The 20,885-nt window shown below is 40.3% G+C and overlaps 2 protein-coding genes across 2 annotated transcripts; one reads left to right on the top strand and one right to left on the bottom strand.

Moving 5' to 3' along the window:
- Nucleotides 1-157: 157 nt before the first annotated feature.
- On the top strand, nt 158-3,342 carry LOC116324150 (rho-related GTP-binding protein RhoB). The gene has a single exon (XM_031744718.2). It carries the CDS (start codon nt 401-403, stop codon nt 989-991), a length of 591 nt encoding a protein of 196 aa, XP_031600578.1. The 5' UTR covers nt 158-400; the 3' UTR covers nt 992-3,342.
- A 1,342-nt stretch (nt 3,343-4,684) lies between these two features.
- On the bottom strand, nt 4,685-19,311 carry LOC116324148 (apolipoprotein B-100-like). The gene is made up of 26 exons (XM_031744710.2): nt 19,185-19,311; nt 18,533-18,577; nt 18,139-18,251; nt 17,887-18,032; nt 17,604-17,751; nt 17,048-17,200; nt 16,641-16,765; nt 16,454-16,539; nt 15,873-16,323; nt 15,636-15,750; nt 15,315-15,461; nt 14,981-15,192; nt 14,647-14,866; nt 14,307-14,480; nt 13,998-14,201; nt 13,734-13,901; nt 13,340-13,542; nt 12,990-13,160; nt 12,567-12,688; nt 12,235-12,436; nt 11,958-12,130; nt 11,705-11,880; nt 11,498-11,613; nt 11,000-11,373; nt 6,189-10,885; nt 4,685-6,078 (listed from the first exon to the last, which is right to left on the bottom strand). Exons 1-26 carry the CDS (start codon nt 19,240-19,242, stop codon nt 4,960-4,962), a joined length of 9,918 nt encoding a protein of 3,305 aa, XP_031600570.2. The 5' UTR covers nt 19,243-19,311; the 3' UTR covers nt 4,685-4,959.
- Between the last annotated feature and the right edge of the window lie 1,574 nt (nt 19,312-20,885).

The raw sequence follows: 20,885 nt of genomic DNA, 5'->3' as shown, positions 1-20,885 counted from the left end.
AAGAAGAAGTACGTGTATATTTATCGTCATCGTGCTGTGATATTTAGTTGATTTCGGCTGATTCTCAATCGGGTGGATCCTCGTGGTCAGTGACCCCTCCCTCCTCCAACGCAAGAAAAACCCGACGGGATCCAATCACCTTTTCCTTTACAGACGGTGATCTCACTTCCCCATTTTCGATTGGATTGCTATATTTAGGAAAACGCCTTACGCTTTATAAAGAGATTGCTGTAGTTTGTGGCAAAAGACTCCGGAGTTAGTGGAAAGGACTGGCTTGAGGGACGAGTTTGACCAGTATCTGCTTAGAGTTTAAAAGCTACTCGAGTTGACACGACTAAACGTTACAACTGCCGACTTTGGACTGAGCCGTGTTTGAGAGCGAGAACTGGGAGAGGCAGCAATGGCAGACATACGAAAGAAACTTGTCGTGGTGGGCGACGGTGCATGTGGGAAAACATGTCTACTGATAGTATTCAGCAAAGACGAGTTTCCAGAAGTGTATGTCCCGACTGTGTTTGAGACGTACGTGGCGGACATAGAAGTGGATAACAAGCAAGTCCAGCTGGCTTTGTGGGACACAGCCGGACAAGAGGACTACGACCGGCTGCGGCCGCTCTCCTATCCGGACACCGACGTCATTCTGATGTGCTTCTCGGTGGACAGCCCAGACTCGTTGGAAAACATCCCTGAAAAGTGGGTCCCTGAAGTGAAACACTTTTGTCCGAACGTACCCATCATATTAGTGGCCAACAAGAAGGATCTCCGCAACGACGAGAACGTAAAGAATGAGCTGTCTCGGTTGAAGCTGGAGCCAGTGAAAACAGAGGATGGCCGGGCCATGGCCACGCGCATTGGCGCATATGACTATTTGGAGTGCTCAGCTAAAACCAAGGAGGGGATCTGGGAAGTATTTGACACGGCAACACGGGCAGCTTTACAGAAACGACAAACAACCCCAGGTGGCTGTTTCAAATGCTGTGTTTTAATGTGAAGTGACTCTGGCTTGGGCGGGGGGCTACTGGGAAGCGCAAGAACAGACGTTTCCTGCGTTGGGGTCCGTGTCTGGACATGTGAGGGCAGTGACCATTGTTCGGACACTCCCTCGAAGTCGGATGCCTTTGCTTGAACCAAAACCGATGACTGCAAACGGAGCTGATTGGAACACACACGAATATCATCAGATGGCGGGTGTAATGTGTTTGGGGGGGGGGGGGAATACACTGGTTATGGCATGTTGGCATGTTCTTTTTGGGTCACATGATCCCAGTCTGACTGAAAAAAATCACAAACCGTTTGATTTCAATGGGAGACTTTTCAATCCCCTTCTGCATCTTCTCGTGTAGACGCGAAGGCCTGCTGGAGAGTCAAGATTACTCTGCTCTCTTTTTTTGTGTTTTAAAGTTTGCATAGGCCACAAGCCTTATTGCCAAGGTTATACTGTGTAACAAGCAAAACAAAAAGAACAAATGCACTGTTATTTTTAATATGACGAAATTGAAGTTTGATCTTGCACAAGACCTGGATGCTACAGCAACTCATAGAAAGAAAGCTTGTTAAAACTACAAGTCATTGCCAACTTGTTGTTTTTGTTTTTGTGATGTTTTAGGGCACTTTTGCAAAGACATTTCATAGCACAAGGCTATAATTGGTTATTTATGTTTTGAGAGTTTGTTAGTTAGGAGCACGGCTAAAAATAAGGTATAGTTTTGATTCCACTGTATTAAACGTCTTTTTTTTTTTTCCTTTAAATTGTGCAGCAGGTTAGATTTGATTCAAAGTTTACAAGACTACACCTGGACCAGTCTTGAAAAGGGCTAACCACAATGTCCTGTAGTTTTGCAGGTTTTCAGGCAGAAACTCTGTCAGTATTAAGTGGGAGTCATGTTTTACTACTTTAGTTTTTTTATGTTGCTAAGCATGCTTTTACACAAGTTTTAACTCATTTTGGCTAATTTATACAAACACACTGTCCTCTGTACATATATTTCTGTACAGCACATCTGAACAGCATCTTTTGAAGCACATACATTTCCATCCATTTCCATCCAGCTGTCTCTGCTCGTTCAAACACTTGGGGAAAGAAAAACAGCTTGAAATTTTCTGTTTGGGCACAGCTTCATTTAGAGTGGCACGGAGGATATTTCCCAGAGACAATTAAGCACTTGAGATGGTGTGGCATGTGATGGCCTTGCTCGGTAAAGGGCGTTTTCTCAAAGTGTCATGAAACTGCTGTTTATGACCCAACAGCACACACTCATGTGGGATTAAGCCATCTGATGGCAACACTTTATTGGAAGTGTTTCATGCAATTCTATTTGTAGAACACTTATGTAATAGTGACACACACTTAAACTAAAGGGCTTCCCTTTGATTATTAAAACGCGAGAAAACGGTAAATGTGAAGTACTAATGATTAAGAATGTGTATAGAGCTGTTAAACTGAATTAAATACAGTTGAGAAAGAAAGTTTTTCCTTTTTTTTCTTAAAATCTCAATGTCTTCCATTATGACAGTGAATGTACCTTAAATTTATGTTGTCAAAAAATGTTACTGAAAGCTAAAATCAGTGTATTTTGAGCTGACGTTTTTTTTTTTTTTTTTTTCATTTTTGTGAAAAGGATTCAGATTTTTTTTTTTTTTTTTTCCAGTGTCTACATAAGTGTTGTGTAACTGTCCTCTTGCATGATGGTGGGAGTGTTTGTTCATATGACTGTGAACATCAGTTACAGAGACTGTTGTTAAGGGTGAAACTCTTACTGTTCATGTTTTGCTCTTTTACTTGTCATGGAAACAAAAAAGATGGATTTTTGCTTTAAACACTTTGTCTGTGTTTTACTAAGTAACTGCACTGCAGGTACATCTGAGTTTAAAAAGACTTTAACAAAAAAAAAAAAAAAAAAATCCAGCCAGAGTTACGGTGGCGTTTAAAAGTCACATTCCTCCTGTCTGCTGTCTGTTGCTGGGCTCTTTTTTTTTTTTTTTTTTGCTGACATACAGCACAGGAATGCATTGTGCTGGACTGGTTAATTTCTCACACCGGCCCCCCTCATGTGCCTCTGATTTGCAATGATTTTAGGTTAGTATTTGTGATAAGATGGTACAGTTTGCGTCTCCTTTTATTTAACTAAAACACACAAAAGGAAATTGTGGAATATGCCAAACATATCTCTTTGTAAGAGTTTATTTGATGCCATCGGTGTAATTACAAAATGCTTTCTGTAGAAGAATGGTACAGTTAAAAGAGTGGAAATTTTGTGAGGGGAAAAAAACAGAATGTACGGGAACAAGTGGTACTGTTCTGGGAAAGTCAATAAAGAAAATCAATGTGTTTCAGTAACTGCACTTTTCCACTCTTGTCGCATTTTCCTGACACACAGCTCCCTTTGCTTTGATCATACAAAGAAACATTACGTATACTGATAAAATAGTTGGAACCTGGTGGTAAATTTTGAGAATTAGTATTTCTTTCTTCATTTGCTTTAATCAGGATCCACTGAACCATCACTTTGATTCAGGCCTTTGAAACAAGAGTAAATCTGATGTACTTGTGTATTTGCAGTTAACTTACTTTTGTGTGTTTTGCTGAAAGAAATTTATGCTAGTTCAAAATACCTGCTCTCCAACAAGTGACAACATTAAATAACACTTATACGAAAATGAATAATTATACCCCACTATACAGATTTATGACCCAAATTCCCAAAATTAACAGTACTGTTAATAATGAAAACATTTTTGTTAATATTACAATATGTTCAAAATAAATATTTTTACTGCTAAAATATAATTATTGTTGTTATCCATGAATTTCCACTTTTACCATTTTACAGAAAAGCAGAAAAAATATTTAAAGCACATTATTATTATTTTTACTACAGTTATTTATTTACAAACATTCCTGAATAGAAAAATCTGTTTTAGTGTTTGAATGTTATGTTTGGTTCATATTTGAGTTCTCAGAGAAGTCCAGTGTACTTGGAAACATTGGATTCAATTTGTCATTTGCCTAATAAATAATAAATAACAGCATCATTTGTTTTAGTTATAAATATATTTTTGATAGATTTAAAAAAATATTTGCATTTTCTTGTTTTTATGACAGACAGTCTGATAAATTTGTTAAGCACTGTATACAGCGTACTGAGTCGTGTTCCCATTATTATGAATATGTTTACTTTTAAGAGTCTCATAGTTTACTCATTCTCATATTATTTGCAAACCCTTTAAAGATTTAAGCTTGTTTATACTTTCAATGACTTATTTATCACTTTACATGAGTCACATACTTCTCATGATGACACATAGCCTGTAGCTGTCCCCAGACAAAATAGTCCCATTATTCCAAAGGCGGAGTACATTTTGAGACTTGACTTCTAACTATTGTTATAACCATGGTCAAAATGACTCTGTTTCTACATTTATTGTGATTGTTTTATTATAAGAAATGTGTGTGTGTATATCACAGAAACTATTTGTGTCCTATCTAAAATTAGACCAGAGGATAGAAATGACTAATGGCAAGGGTGTATTGTTGTGATCTTTAGGGAGTAAGCTTTTTATTCTTTTTTTTAAATCTCTACAGGAAAACGTAAAACACTACATGGAGTAATATTCATAGTCCATTAGCTTCCAATCTTTATAACCAGCCATGTTAAACTTTATGTAAAGAATGCACAGACATGAATGCAGTACAAACTGTATTTATTGATACCCAGACAGGGTTTGTTTTTTTTTTTAAATAGTACAAGACAAAAAGGGAGCACTGGGCGTCTGCTGTGAAATAATAAACAAATTTATCAATTTGAAAACTAGTAAAGGAACAAACATTATACAGGCATCATTTTTATTGCTCAGTTTGGTTTGCTGTTATGAAAATAGATTCACTATTGCACCGTTGGTTACAAAACACAGAAAGTCAATACAGACACTATTTCCTATATCATTGATAGCTATGGTTGCTTAGTTGAATTTGGCAACAAATGGCAAAGGAATGTCAACCTCTACTTTTTGGTCACTTACTCTAACATATTTTTCAACATTTTTGCTTTTTTCCTTCAGGGATGTAATGGCATTGTTTTGCAGAGTATTAATGCCTTTTACCATTGAGTTAATCCAGGACTGGATGTCAGCTGTGAGTTGTTTACTAGATATGTCAGCCAAAATATTTTGGAGTTTAGCAGCCACAGCTTTTAGATATTCCATAACAACGCTGCAGACCTCTTCAACCGGCTTGACAACACCAGCCAGAACAGGAGAGTTCATGGCATCGTTGTATGCAGTGCTCACAAAGTCAGAAAGTGTCTCCAGATTCTGGGATTTTAGAGTTTGGAGAAGCTTCTCACTCTGTTGGATGGTAAACTGCGTGATTGCTGATAATTTCTTTATAATGTCCTCCAGCCGGATATCTCTAAATTTTCTCACAGTAACAACCACTTGGTCCTGGATTTTCTTTAAAGCTACCAACATATCATCAAGAATTTCCTTTCCACTGACAATGCGGTTAGAACCTGGGAAGGTGAATTCAATGGCTTGGAAATAATCAAGTGCAGTTGCAAACATGGAAGAAAGGTACTCTGGAATCTTATGGACTGCTTCTTCAGATACATCAACAACAAAAGCAGTACATTTCTGATAGACCTCAAGCCCGGACAGCTTCTCTTTATAGCCAGGAATCTGGAACCTAGTCTCTCTCAGAAATTTAACAACAGCATCAAGGAACTTTTCAACTTTCTTCTGGTAGTTTTTGAGGATCAAAACAGTATTATCTGTGACAGTTGTCACAATCTTGCAAGATTTTACTGATTCGAGACTGTTAATAGCCCTCTTGAACATCACATTACCCTGCTTTTTAGCCTGTGCAAAGGAACCTTCCAGTCTTCTAACTTGTTTGTTGACCTTGTTGTATGTCATGATGGCAGATTCAGACACTATTTCCATTACCGCAGGCACCTGTTTCTTCGCTCCGAGCATCATCTCGTATGGTATTTCCATATTCCAGGTTGTTTGAAGGTTCAGCTTCTCAGAGTTGATCACAGACATCTTCAGACCCAAGATATCAATGTCTGTGGATGGCTCAGACTAAACAGTACACATGAAAACCAATAGGTTAATTATTTAAATAATATATCATTTAGGTTGAAAAAAAAGCTTTAATTAGAAAGTGCATCGATAGTAGACTATTATCTTACCGGGTAACGACCATAGAGTCTTGCTTTCACTTGTGCCGGTCGCTTAGCCTGCATCTGAACTGCAATGAGTCCTGCAGATGGATTGGAAACTGAGACAATAAGGCCTTCTTCTGGATTTCCTGTAATCTCCTCATAGATTTCCATGGTCAGGTCAAGAATGTTGACCTTTGCTGTGTTTGTGATGGCGATAGCTACATTTTCAGTAGTTAGGAAGATGGTGCTGTCATGGTGTCCCTCTAGCATTGAATGTTTCACATTGAGGAGAGAGGCCATTTTAAATCCACCTATCACGTTCACATTGGTGTTGCCCTCAATCATTCCATTCAGGATCTCAAATTCAGATGTTGAAGAAGCATCTAGTTTGATGGTGATGCTGTCCTGGTTTAGGATGCTTGCAGTAGTCTTGAGAGTGATCATTGGTGTCTTCATGGAGATCTCATAGGTCATATCACCCATAACTGGGATCTTGATGCTCTGAATTTTGGGCAGGGTGATTTTTGGAAGAGTTACCTTGCGTAGGGCAGAGGGCACACGCAGAGTGGGCATTGTGATGAGGGTGAAGTCAGGCAGGGGAATTGTGAATGTTGATGTCTCAATGTTCATCATGGGAACCTTATAGGCAGGGACAGTAATAGTTTTAGGCAACTCAGTGCTATATTTTTCATACTCTTCCTTCGCTTTGTCATATGATGTAGCGAGTATGGCAGCAGCCCTATCCTTGCCATTCATCATTTTCTTGTGCAGTGTCTTGAAATTGGTGTTAATGGCATTGATGACTGGATCCATATTGATGTCAATGGTGATCAACTCATGGTTCTTAGTGTACTTCAGCTTGGAGCTCATATCAAATGTTTGCTGTGTTGTGATTAGTAGATTGCCCAGACCAGTGTCTTCCCACAGTGAGTAGTCCTCCACTTTTGGTGTCTTCATGCCAACAAATGGCAAGGTAATTTCAGGAATGGTGATAGGCTGCTTCAATACATCAAGATTGGCGTCGCCTTTGATTTGGGAATGCAGGTTAATTTCTGTTTCTCTGTTGTCCACAGCAAAGTCATGGGAGTATTTGTACTGGTTGAATCTAGCCAGACCTGTCCAACTAGCCTGCTGTACTTTGGTGCTTACATTGAAAGCAATGTCATTCTGGAGATCTATCTTTCCAGACAGCTTTAATGGAAGGGCAATTTTGGTATTTGCTGTGTTCTTGGTATAAAGCTTAAGCTCATTAGGTGTGACCAGAGCAAGGGCTGAGCTTGAGAGAGTTCCTTCAACCTGACCAACCAGCTGTGCACTGTGAGAGGCAGAGAAATCAATTTTCATGTCTTCAACCTTTGCCTCGAACTTGAGTTCTGCAACGCTGTTTTTAATGAAAGGTGTTTCAGTCTCAGCCTTGGCATCAACAACTACGTGGCTGAAAATGCATATTTCAGCACCAACATTCTGATTCATTTTCAGAAGGGTACTGTTTGTTGTTCCAGTGAAACTCACTTTGGCTTTATGGAAATCCATGATCACTGACAAGTCGCTCTTGTGGCGTGCCTCATCTGAGAAGTCCCGAATTGCATATTTTTCACTGGCCACATTGTTAAAGGTCAGTTGGATGGAGCCATCTTTAAGCAGGAAAACTACCTTTTCATTAATTTCCATTTCACTAAAGATGTTAAGGGCAGGCATGTTGAGGTCATGTTTGTAATTAGTGGCTACGGTGGTTGAAATTCCATTTTCCATGTTGAAGACTGCATTGTTAACAAGGGTTGCAGAGTAGAGCTCAGTTGTTGCTGTTGAGGTAGTATCAGCAGAAGCTTCAGCTGTCAGACCATAGAAGGTCATTTGACCCTTGTGGTCAAGTTTAAAAGACGACTGATCAACCTTGATGACCTCAGAGATGGACAAATGACTCATCTTGGGCACAGATAAATGTGCACTGGCATCCACAGTGAAGTCAAGGATTCGCAAAGTAGATGTAGTCTTTGAGATGAGGTTCATTTTGAACTCTGGTGTGTCAGAAATTGTTGTGGTGTTCTCCAGGTCAGCAGTGGTTGTGAGTTTATAATGAGGTGAAGTAACTCTGAACTCGCCATAAAGTTTTCCAAAACAGGGGATCTTGCTCATATCTGCCACTTTCTCTTTCAGCTCCATGGTGAGGGTGTCATAATCAAAGGACTTTACTTTCTGGATCATTCTCATGAAATAGTCACTCATGTCATCAATTAGCTGTTTGAAGTCAAAGGCATATAGCTCATTCAACAGCTCCTGAACAGGTACCATTATGTTTTTCATCACAAGCTGAATGTCAATTGACCTGAGAGCATCAAATGCATGCTGAATCTTTTCCCTGACCTGATACTGCTTCATAATTTTAACAATCTCATCCATGAAGGCTCCAATCTGTTTTTCAACTTCAAAGCTGGAGAGAATCTCTTCAATTTTGGTGTAAATCACTTGGAACTTGTTTGCAATGTCATGTTTCTTCATCCAAACTATTATGGTATCTTTGATAGATTTCAGTATGTTCATGACTTTTTCAGTTGGGAGCTTGGATGTCAGGTTGGTGATGAAGTTTTCCATTGAGCTGATGAATTTTCTCAGGTCTTGGACAAACAGGTTGAAGTCAAAGTTGTCAATGGCCTCCTTTAGTTCTGCCACCTTGAGCTGGAACTTGGCACTGATCTCATACCTGTTGTTGATGTCTTTTAGCATCTCAATGCTGTTGTCCATCAGCACCATCACTGTGCTCTTCATCTTTTCAACGAATGCAGGCAGATGCTCAATAAATGGGATCTGGAGAGAGTGACTGTCACTGTTCTTGTCATATTTCACAAATCCAGAGATGCCATAATTTTGACTGGACTCACTGAAGAGGGGAGTGGAGACTGCTCCTGCCATTTCAACACCCATTCTTTCTGCATTGTTGTAGGCACTCATTTCCTGTTCAAAGCCGTGCTCATTTACTTTAGATGTCACCTTCAGTGCGACGCTTTGCTCTTGGAGGCTCAGCATGCTGCTGAACTTGTTGTCCATATTTGTTGTAATGGTTGGTCTGCCTTCTAGTTCATGTGTGGTTGAAGCTCTGTACTCAAATGACTGTGTGAAAAGCATGGGTTGTGCTCTCAGGAGGAATTTGCTGTATAATTCGCCACTCTGCTTTCCATACAGATTCACTGCACCATTTGAATTGAAAATGGAATCAATGTTCAGGGTGAAGGGTGCAGCCACAGTTGCGACTTTGCTGTCCAGATGAAGAGATGGTGAGTTGAAGTTAGCCACATTGTTGAACTTCATGGTCAGGCCAGCAACCTCGATATCAGTGGTATGCGTCATTTGAGTTCCCAGGAGTTTACCGTTGGTGTTGCACTTTGCAGACAGGACCAGGTCAATAAACTTGATTTCATAGATGTGTTTGAGCTCTTCCTCTGAGAAAGCTCCCATCACTGTTCCAGTCAGCTCCAGGTTGTAGGGCTCTGCCTTGAACTGGGCATCATTCATGAAGCTAACCTCCATTATCTTCAGGTCATTTTTCACAATAACTGAGGCAGCAGAACGGTCCATGTTGACTGTGATGTCATGCTTGTAAGAGTTGCTGCTGTCAAGCAAGTTGTCAGTCTTGGACTGCAGGGTAAAAGACCTCAGTGTAAGAGACAGTGCATTTGTGTTTTCAGTCCTCATCTCCTTGAAAGATCCAACCATGTTGTTAGAGAGAGTCAAGCCATTTTCATTCACTCTGAAGTTCACTCTGTTCCTGCTGTTGATATCAAAGAGGTTAGCCTCAAAGTTGCTGTTAAGGTAGACGTCTGTGGTTGCAATCTTGCCTCCAATGGTGAGCTCTGCTTTGTTTTCTTTAATGCCTCCTTTTGTTGTGAGAGACATGATGGCACTTGAAGTGTCAACTGTACCATGGAAAATATTCTCAAATGTGAATGGACTGTGCTGGGTGGTTGTTGTACAGCTGGTGGTCAGGCCATTGGTGTTCAGGGAAAAGGCGCCCTTGTGAGAGGCGAGGCTTGAGAAGATGTTCATGGAGGCCTCAGTGTTGACCTCCAAGCCTGAGGGATTAAGGGAACCAGTAAGCAGTGAGTAGATACGGTTGCTTGTATCATCGGCTAGATTCTCTATTCTGAGACTGGCCTGTCCTCTAGAGGCAGCAAACTCTGTCTGGCTCCGAAGCATCCTCTCATCAGCCTGTGTCTCAGAGCTGGACTGGATGGTAAGCTTGAGATCCTTGTACCTAAGGTTAATTTTGGTGTTGTGCACAATGGGGTCGCTGTTCACTTTAGTGTTAGAGTCAAACAGAAGCTCCTCCTCTGCATATGATGCCTTCATCTTGTTTTCAAGCTTCAGGTCTTCAGACTTCACATTCAGTGAGCTCTGCATTATTGCTTCTTTCTTCGCTGGCTCGACCGAGAAGGTGTAGAGATAGGTGGTGGTAGCAGTCATGGGTCCAACAGTGACACTTCCATTTGTGTTAACATTTCCAAAAAGCTTTTTAGAGTCAAGGGCCGTCTGGGTAGTAATAGTCAGGGAGGTGTCCAGACCCACAGGGGCAACAGCATGCACGTTGTAGCGGCCAGTTGACATCAAACTGTCTGTGACTGCAATGGTTTCCTGAACATTAAAACCTGTGGTGATCAGCATGTGTTTCAGGGAACCATCAAGAGTGAATTCCATAGTTTTCGCTTCTGTGTCAGTGACTTTGGTTGCTCCTTTGGAACAGACAAATAAAAGAAAAAATTAACAATTCATATCAGCGTCTATGTTTTTTCTGCACTGTTCAATAACAAATGTATAGTTTATGAGAATAAAGAATAAATAATTACCCTCAGCTGAAAACGAGAGGAATTTGATCGGACTGTCAGCCATAATGTTGAATTTGGCCTCATAGTTTGGAGACTCTGCAGTGTTGTTACCAGCATAGGCTGTTGCCTCCCACTTATAATAGTTGGTGTCGACCTTGGCAGCCATTTCCACCATGCCCATCAGAGGCAGGGTGAGATCATAGTCAGATGGGATGTTAAAAGTTGGGATTTGGATTCCTCGTGGGGCAAAATCTATGCCCAACTTCGGCATGGAAATGTGTGGAGTGGTGACCATTTGAGGTATCCTCAGCTCCTCAGATGATTTGCCCCCAAAAGGAACTGGGATGGTGATAGTCAGACGGTCCTGGTTGAACTGGTATCTCAGTGTGCTTTCACTGTTGAAATGGTGAAAGTAGGGAACTTGTTAAAATGTTGTATTTATTCTGTATAAGGTTTGAAAGTTTTTTTTATTATCATAACAATTATGAAGATACTAATTAATGGTTTTGCTTCACTTACAGGTTCATGAACAGGTTTTCAGGCACAGATGGCAATTCCATCATAGTTAAGCTGTTCCTCAGTCTCGCCATATAGGGACAATCAGCTGAGACTTTGTCCATCCAGATATTGCTGGCCTGATTAAAACACATCATATTTCTTATGATTCAGTCTGGACAAACTAAAAACTACGAAATAAACATTCAGTTAGAATAAAATTATTTTTACCTCAAGTCCTTTGTTGAGGATGTGTCGTAGTTTCATATCAGTCTTGACAACCCGCTGGTCCATAACATCCTCTGCAGTCTTCCTGAGCCAGGCCTCGAGGACCTTAGTGTAATGCACTGGGACTTTTGTTTCAGCATTCATGTTGGACGTCAGCTGAACCTCAACCTGCTCTTCACCTGTGACAGCAAAAAGACAGTGTTTTGAACTGTGCCATTCTTTGAGCTCCATTACCACTCTTCTTGAGCAAAATTACCATATTTGAAGGTGACTGCCTGAATAGAGGAGATCTCTGGGAGCTTGACATCACTTCTGATCTCCATGGTGAGTCCGTCAGCTTTGCTCATGGTAGCAGTGACTGTGGCATCTGTCCTGAGTGAGGGGACTAACAGCTGAAGCTGCAGCATGCCATCAGTCATGGCCTGAAGCCTAAAATTAAATATAAAAAAGCAGTTAATTTCTGCAATGAGGTCTGTGGAATTATAGTAAAGTAACTCAACAGTTTAAGGAAAGATTTTGCTGGGTTTACTCACTTGGCACGGCCTGTCAAAGTGAGTTGAGGCACGTTCTTGTTGGAGATCTCGAGGGTAATGGATTTGCCTCTGGCATTGCTATCTGTCATGCCGAGCTTGACGCCCGCCTCAACATCAAAGTCAGGTATGTAGATTTGAGTGCTGAAGACATTTCTGTTCCTGTTGTATTTCATGGTAACTGTAGCCTCAGTTGGTTGAGCACCTGAAGTCACAGAGTCAGAAAAAGGTTAATCACTTATCTGTATAACTGAAAAAAAGAAAAAGGAAAGAAAAGAAAAGAAAGAGGCAGCACATGTAATAAAATCCTTGATTTAAAAAAGCAATATTCATACCTTCGGCTTTCAGGGTCATCTTCACAGAATTAACTTTGTGGCGTCCATCCTTTTCTTCACCATAGGTGATACTGGCTGTGTACTCAGAGACCTCTTTAGTAGGCTCGATGTCCAGAGCAAACCTTGAGTAAAAATAAAGTCTTTAGTAAATTTTTATTTCTCCCAATGCAATGAAATCTATGATCTCATGTGTATACATCCAGCTAAAAACACCATCTCAGATGAGCTAAAATCTTTTCATCTCTATTCTTGACCAAGTATAAATATAAGGTGAAGTAAGGTGGTGTTTTCAACTGTACCACAATATACTAAACAATATTCTGCATTAAATGGAAATATGTTACATGATCATAGTTAAGGCATTTCCATTTCTTGTTTAACAAAGAAACAAAGCAAAACCTGACTTTTTAAAGAACATCTTACTCAGTCTCTCCGTTCAGAGGGAAGTAAGGAACAGCCGTCTTGCCAGGAGCGTCACCATGAAGTGTTTTTGTGCAGTATTTGACTCCAGAGAAGAGAGGGCTGCAGCTGGAGTCGGCCAGTCTGTGTGGGATCACTGTAGCGTGCCCAGCACCCACAATCATAACTTTGTTGCTATTTCAAACAAAGAACAGCAAAATTACTTTACAACTTCTAACAACTTTATTAAACATACAGAATATATAAAATGCAATATGCTCCCTGGTTCTAGTGTTCTTTATAATTATTCAATCAATATCAATTAATACCATTTACTTGTATTACACAAAGTATGTTATCAGATTGTTTTTTACCTGATTCTCAAGAATTTCATGGTGTCCTGTGGAGCAGGGATGGAAAGCTTGACCTGGTTTTGCTCCATGGTGATCTTGGCATTGAAAGAGCTCTCATGGTACATGTTGGTGTGCATCTCAACTGAAGAGACAACAAATTCAGGCACATGGATTCCCATCTGAGTCATGAACTCAATTCCAATGGCGGGCATGAACACCAGCTCCTGGAAACAAATGGGATCACAGAAAAATTGAAGTGTGTGGGGAAAAAATGACCAACAGTCAGGATTAATATTACTGAGAATTCTATAGACATGTCACAGAAACAAACAATTAAAACAGCAACATTGTAATAACAATTGCTGTTTTAGTATAGTACTAAACACAGGTTAAATATAAAAGATGGAAGCTTTACCATGTTTGGAGTAATGCGAAGACCTCCTTTTGCACCAGGAGCAATGGTGCCAGACAGAGCAAATGTCAGAGGCAAGCCAGATGCTGTTGACATCATGAATTTGTTGTCCATGAAGATGTAATGGGCAAAAATCTCATTGCGAGTGCTTGAAATCAGGTTAGACATGACCTGACAGGAAGAAATACAGTTAACAAATACAGTTTTTCAGCGGGAAAGAAAAAAAAAATCTATATAGACACTATATTAATGACTACAGAACACTACCTTTGTAGGCATTATCCTCATGAAAATGTTTGCATACATCATTGCATTTTCAGCAATAGACTTCAGTTCATTGCTCTTGATGTAGCCAAGCTCAGCTCCCATTAGCCTCAGGTAGGCCATGGCCTCTGGGGACTCTCGGTTCAGCAGGTCTTTTACCAGCTTGTTGAGGTTGCGGACAATTTCTATTGCGAGGTTTTCAGGAGCCTTAAGAAAAAGGGACCAATATGTTAGATATGTTGATGTGAGTGACAATGATATGTTCACTCAGATTAAGAGTGTTTAACAGAAACAGTTATGCGAGTGATATACCTTTTGCCCCTCTATTTTCAGTGGAGCAACCCATTTCTCCAGAACTTCCTTGATCTTTGGTGACATCTGTTCTTCAGCCCAGTACAGAGCCTTGGACACTGTGTCAGGGAAGAATCCATTCTTGCCAAACAGAGCCTCAATGGTTGGCTCAAAGCCTTTTCCTTCCATGCCAACCTGCCAAAAATAATTTAATAATATGAATACAAAAATGAACCAGGAGTTGTTAGGGTTAGGTCCCATCAAATAACATTAATCCCCATGAATAAAGTTCAGTGTTAAAGGTGTAAAACTACAATTTGAAATGGCATAAATAATTGTATGTGAAAAGCACTGTACATACCTCCCAAATATCCATGCTGTAACCAAAAGCATTCAGGGTAGTTTCCAGCAAGACCTCCCTTGGCAACGTGCTGCTGGGATCGAAAATGACATTGCCTTGAATTTTGGCCGCCATGCTCTCATGTGCCATTCCCAGCTCATAGTTGCGAGATTTTGTGGTGTAGTCACTGTGTGTAGAAACTTCTGTGTCCTGCAGGGCATCCATTATTTTCTCACCAAGCCTGGAGTGAAGATTAAAAGTAAAACTATTAGCTGAGTGTAAATAGATGGGTGCCCAAATCGGCGCTATATTAGTATAGAACAACACGTTAAGCTGAAAAATGCTTTATTCTTACTTTTTGGTCTCTGAATCAGTCGAGGAAATGATGTTGTAGATGTGGGAGGACACAAAAGCCCTGATCTGCTCGTTCTGCTCTTGGTTAAGCAGCTTCTTCACCACCTCAATGTCACTGTCCTCGGGGTTTCTCATCAGTGTCAGATAAGCTGCCAGACGTTTCTGTACAGCGCCCTTGGAATACTGGCTGACCCTCTGGAGGTTGGCACGAATCTGGACAGGAAAACAATGTGAAAAAACAGTGACTTAATGGTCTTTGTAGCTGCAGCTTGTCTCCACTATAAAACTGGGAAGCAAGGAGACTGTTCATGTAGAAGAGGAATGTGGTTAGTTACCTCATCTGTCACAGACATGCGCCTGAAAGCCTGGATGGCGGCCAGCTGCACGGACAAAGTGGTTGCAGGCTGTCTCATGCACTTGAGCAGGGTGGTCTTAATAGCAGGATCAACGGCCTCCATTGCGTCTCCCATGTTACCAACAACCTGGACAGAATATTAAAGCAAATCATAAATCATGCAATTAAATGTTCCCATGAAAAAATGTTTATCTTTGTCTTCAGGAAATGTGGCATCAGTGTTTTTTCCCCTCTGTATTGTCTTGATATAATAAAGTTTTCTTGAATGAAAATTTATTCTTATTCACGTCTTGTTACCTACCCTTAAAGTCAGGAAAGTCAGGTCTTTGTCACCAGCGCAGTCTGCACCCAGAAGAGAAGCAATGTATTTGTAGACAGCTGTGATCTCTGGAGTGACTCCCTCAGATTTATACAGTCTAGAGGCAAAGATAGACATTAGGGATCATGTATTAATTTAAAACAGGCACCACAATTCACTGTTACTGCATTGAGGAGAGCGTCCTTCAGAATGTCATATATGTACAGTATGTTCACTTACTTCCTGGCTGCATTGCTCAAAGCATACATGATGGGTTTGCTCTGCTTGTACTGAGCCATTGCCAGCAAGTCTTTCACCATCTGGCGGGAAGGGTTCGGCAGCAGCCCCAGGGCGTAGACTACAGCATCAACCTCAACAGCGTCTCCATCAAAGGTCCTGAGAAGCTTGAGCATGGCGCTGGTGCATTCTGGTGTACCACACTGAGCCAGAGCTTGCCACGTCAGAGAGGGTGAAATATCTGTCATCTCAACAATAGCCGAGTTCAGGATGTCCCCCTTCAGGCCACGAAACTCTGACACCAGCTGGCGGAAAAGGCCGGCGCGCTTCTCGCCCTCGTTGGTCTCTGACAGAGAGTTCAGCTTCTGCATTGTGGCAGCGACAGCATCCATGGTTTGCACTGGGGATTTGTCGTCAACAACATCCATTGGCAAGTACCTGACATTGTCCTCATCTGTACAGAAATAAATCACAAGCAGTGGAAAATCTATTAGAATGTGGATGTTAGAGACACACATAGAATATTTATATTAGTTTTTCCCCCATTTTTACAAAATTTGTTTTCACACAACAGAAGCACTCACTGTGATCAAAGATTCTGTCGTTGATCTTGGCAGTCGCTCTCAGAGTCACAGTCTGCTTCACCATAGCGGAAATTCCATATTGGTTTCTTTTTTCAGAAGACAGAAATCCCCAAATGTGCGTTAGATTTCAAAGAGAATTCACAAAATTATTCATGAAAAATATACAAAAAGTCAAAATAAAACTTACTCATGGGACAGGGGCAGGAAGATGTGTTTCTCTGTGCAGGTTCCACTGGTCATGTGTTTCTTCTGGTTGTCAAACATGTAGTTACAGCTCTGAGTGCTCCTGATCAGCTTGGACAGGCCGTATTTCTGACAGGCAAAAAAAAAAAAAAAAAAAAAAAAAAATCAATGTTTTGTCAGAAGTTTGGAGAACGTAGAATGCTGGGAAATGTAGATGTACTTTATGGCTTGACGTGTGAAGAAAAAAGGGATGGATGTCTGCTTTGTGGTTTTATACTATGAAAATATAGCTTGGGTTCTTTTAATAATGTAATCAGACCATATTGTTTTCCACTGAGGATTGAGTGCTGATATTTTGACTCTTGGCCTGAGTTTGTGATGGCAGTGTCAGATTGTTGTGTGAACTCTTACCATGCCAGAGACGAGAGCCAGGGGACTGGTGTCCTGTCTGCGGGCAGTGAACCAGTCACATCTGGACAGATCCCTGCTGACTGTCACATCAGTAGCAATGTCCTGTCTGTTGTTGACGGTGAAGTCGGTGGAGCACACTCCGTGCACGGTGGGCTGGAAATGATTAGGATGTTCAAAACAATTCAATATTCAAGCTGTAAGAACTGGACCTGTGGACGTGCTTTCTTTCCTTTAACTTATCTCTTAAATCAGGTAATCAATCATTCTTATAGATTACCTCCCATTATGAGAGCACCATATGTCAATAACAAGATAAAGTTATCTAGGACTTTGAGCTGTTGCTAAAGATTGTCATTGTTGGAACATGCTGTTACAACAGTGTATTTATCTGCTCTGACTGGGCCAGCTTATCTGCTCCTTGTGCAACTTATCTGTGCATGACTAAACAACAAACTGAATCAGGCTCTACTTGGCCTGATTTAATTGCCAACTATGAAGCTATGAAAATATCCCCAAAAAAGAAGAAATCAAGTAATAAACAAGTGAGGGGAGCTACCATTTCATTGTTCTTTTCCTCTTCCATCACAGGCACCATGAGAGCAGAGACAATTCCTCTCTTGATGTTGAGGATGTTGACGGGCTCATCGTCCTCAGGGTACAGCTTGACATCTGTCTGTCCTTCGACTGTGATCTTTAGAGTGTTTCTGTTGACGTGGACAGATCATCATTTACAGCCTGCCATTCAGGTCACTCTTTGATTTCCTCAGTTACCCTGGATCCTAATTTCTGAGAGCAATTAAAGAAATAGATAACTCTTCCCTACAAACAAGATGACTCACTTCTCCATGGCAGCTTTGAAAGCCTCAGCTTCGGCAGCAGGACGATACAGTGGATTCCCCTCATCATCAATGCCAACAGCCTCACTCAGAGAGCACTCTGTTGTGCGGAGGATGAAGCTACAGGTCTGGGGCACATCAACCTCAACCTGCGCAGCAGAATAAACAGTTTGTTTGGACTTCTTGTTTTACATTCGGGGTCATGAGATTGCTGTTTTTCCCCCCCCCAGCAATGATCTAAGCTCGAAGACTTACTGTGCAGGAGACTTTGGGGCCGCTTTTGTTGTCTGTAGCTCCATTCACAGTGTTAAAGGTCTCAGCTTCGTAGTCATACACAAATCTTCTGAAGTGCCTGTATCTTTTGGCCACTGAAAAGTATTTAAAGCATTTACAGCGACAGTTAGACCAACAACAGCCAGTTTATCAAACGCTTAACTAAAATAAAAACTTCCAAGGATAGCTCCACTCAAACCAAAGCTTTACATCCAGGACTTTTGGAACTGAAGCCAAATCTTTAATGCGTAGTTCTTTATATACGTTCTAGGAAATTAAATATTTCAAGCTTCCCATTTCAATTTTCCCACTTGATAATATTAAATTACACATTATAAAATGTTTACTTTCAAACAATGACAACAAAGAAACTCACAAAAGCAGGCTGGAGATGGTTCCTCAACACTTCCAACATCTTGCTCTGAAAAACGAAAAAACCCCAAACAAACGCACAAGTTGCCGTTACAGTGCAACAACACAAGTGTAAATGATTGAATACAGTAATTATGCCACTTTTGGCTGCTCTCTTATTCCAAGCGTGAGCCTCTGCGCATTCGATTTGGCAGATTTTATGTCAAATACGCTGTCTTATGCAAGCCCTAAGGAATTTGTGTCTCCTACTGGGGGGAAACTGGGGATTTTTGTTTGGTGAATGTTTAAGCTACAAGTTAAATACATTAATAAATACTACTAATAATAAAAAAAAACATGTTATTTGTCAATGCCTTGCAAAACACTTGACACAAACTAACAATATTTACTGTAAAATTTTATATGTCGAAGTCTAATTAAATAGTTACACATTTGTTTTGCTCTATTTTAAAAAACGTAAGAGACATAAACGGTATCAAATATCATCGTCTCAAATTTGTAAAATATGTTTTCCATTTCAGAGCAAGTTGCCAACTTTTCACAAAGCTAAAAAAAAGCATCCGTTACATATTTTTAAACAAGCAGATTTAAGTCACATACAGGTCTAAGTTTTAAAAATCCACTGCCTTTAAAAAATATATATATATTGTACTCACGGGCTAGTGTGCATGTGCCCAGAAACAGCACAAGGCAGAGCTTGTAACCCAACATCATGGGTTAAGCTCCTAGAAGCCTTAAGGTAAGTAGAGTCCCCCTCTTTCTCTGAAGACTAATTCTTGTGCTTTCGCCTTATGGCTTTTATAGCTTTCACGACATACTGTATGTGATTGCAGGGACTTGCAAATGTGTTGCCCTGGTTCCAAAGTCTGAGCAGTCCTTGTGGCAGGTCAAAGGTAAAAAGACTGTCTGTCAGCACTGGGTGGGGGTGGCCAGTGATTATTCTAAATGACTGTTGTTTTATTATTTCTGGTTTGAGATCATCCTGAGGTCATTAATATAGAATGCTAATGCTAATGGTTATTGTTAAAAAACCAAAAAACAACCCCCCCCCTCGTCACACACACACAATTTCTATCTAGCAGATAATTTGCTATTTAGTGCTGTACTACTTTATGTGTTAGTAAGTAATGTGGTGCAGTACAACATAGATTTTGTGGTACTAGAATAATACTAGTGTTTATATGTTTTCATATATCATTATATTTTATTACAACATTAATATAGTCTTGCTAGCTAACATTTTTAATAACCATCATCAGTGTTGTGTAGGTACTAATCATCATGGATCAATAACTTTGTTTGTATGTTGCATTCAAAGCTCAGGGCACAGAAACATTTGGTAGTATCAGGATTTTATTGACTTTCATTTCAATGCTTTGTGCCATTATTCTAAGAGGCAATCAGTTCACCTGACTGAGGTAGGTTTCAGTTTTGATTTTACAGAATTTCCTTTGGGATTAATAAAGTTTCTCTGAGTATTATTTCTTTGTTTCAAACGTATGAGTGCATGAACGTTCATACGATTCAAAATATAGCTTATAGCGCAAATGTGGCACTATGATGTACTACAAATATGTGAACGCCTTCACAGACGCTCACCTTTGCCTCATAGATGCCCGAAGCATGTGAACCCATATCGCCCGCTGCTAGTGTGCTCCTGCTTAAAGTTTGTTATCAGCATATATTAAAGCACGTCTCAAAGCATTAGGTGTTTTATGACATGCACATGGTAGATAGGACTCTGATGGGCCTAACCAGTCATCAGAAGGACAGTGCATCTGCAGTGGTTCTCAGAATGGTGGTGGGATCTCTAGGGTGGCACTTGGAGATCCAGGGAAAAAATACAAAGTGAAAGTGATTATAATGAGTAATTTCACTTATGGAATAAAATTAAAATGAAACCTTGAAGCTATTTCACTCAAATTCAACTTGCATCCCTTTTTATAAGCTGCTTCCCCTATCAGTGGGATTTGGGGTAGAAGGTGTGGTGGGAGGACGCTGAATTTCGATTTCAAAGGGATTGGTCCAGAAGAAGTTGGAATACCTGAAATACCTGAATGGAAAACTCAAAATATTCCCTTCTGAACAGGAAATATTCAGCCCAACTCCAACAGTTATGTCTTGCATTTGGGTGTAACATCATTTTAGGATCCACCCTAGACTCTTGTAGTCTTGTAATAGCCTTAAACATCAACCATGGCTTACTAAACTGTTCATTCACAAAATAAGAAGAGTTTAGTTTTAGCCAATTCTAATTTGACTAAAATGACTTCTACTGCAATATGCACTATGCAATATGTCCCACAGCAACACATGCAAAATGTAATTATTATAATATGACAAATGGCCTGAAGTAG

Source organism: Oreochromis aureus, linkage group 15, assembly GCF_013358895.1.
Source record: "Oreochromis aureus strain Israel breed Guangdong linkage group 15, ZZ_aureus, whole genome shotgun sequence".
NCBI classification, from domain to species: domain Eukaryota; kingdom Metazoa; phylum Chordata; class Actinopteri; order Cichliformes; family Cichlidae; genus Oreochromis; species Oreochromis aureus.
Note: the sequence above shows the minus strand (reverse complement) of the source record. Positions and strands in the feature narration are given on the sequence as shown.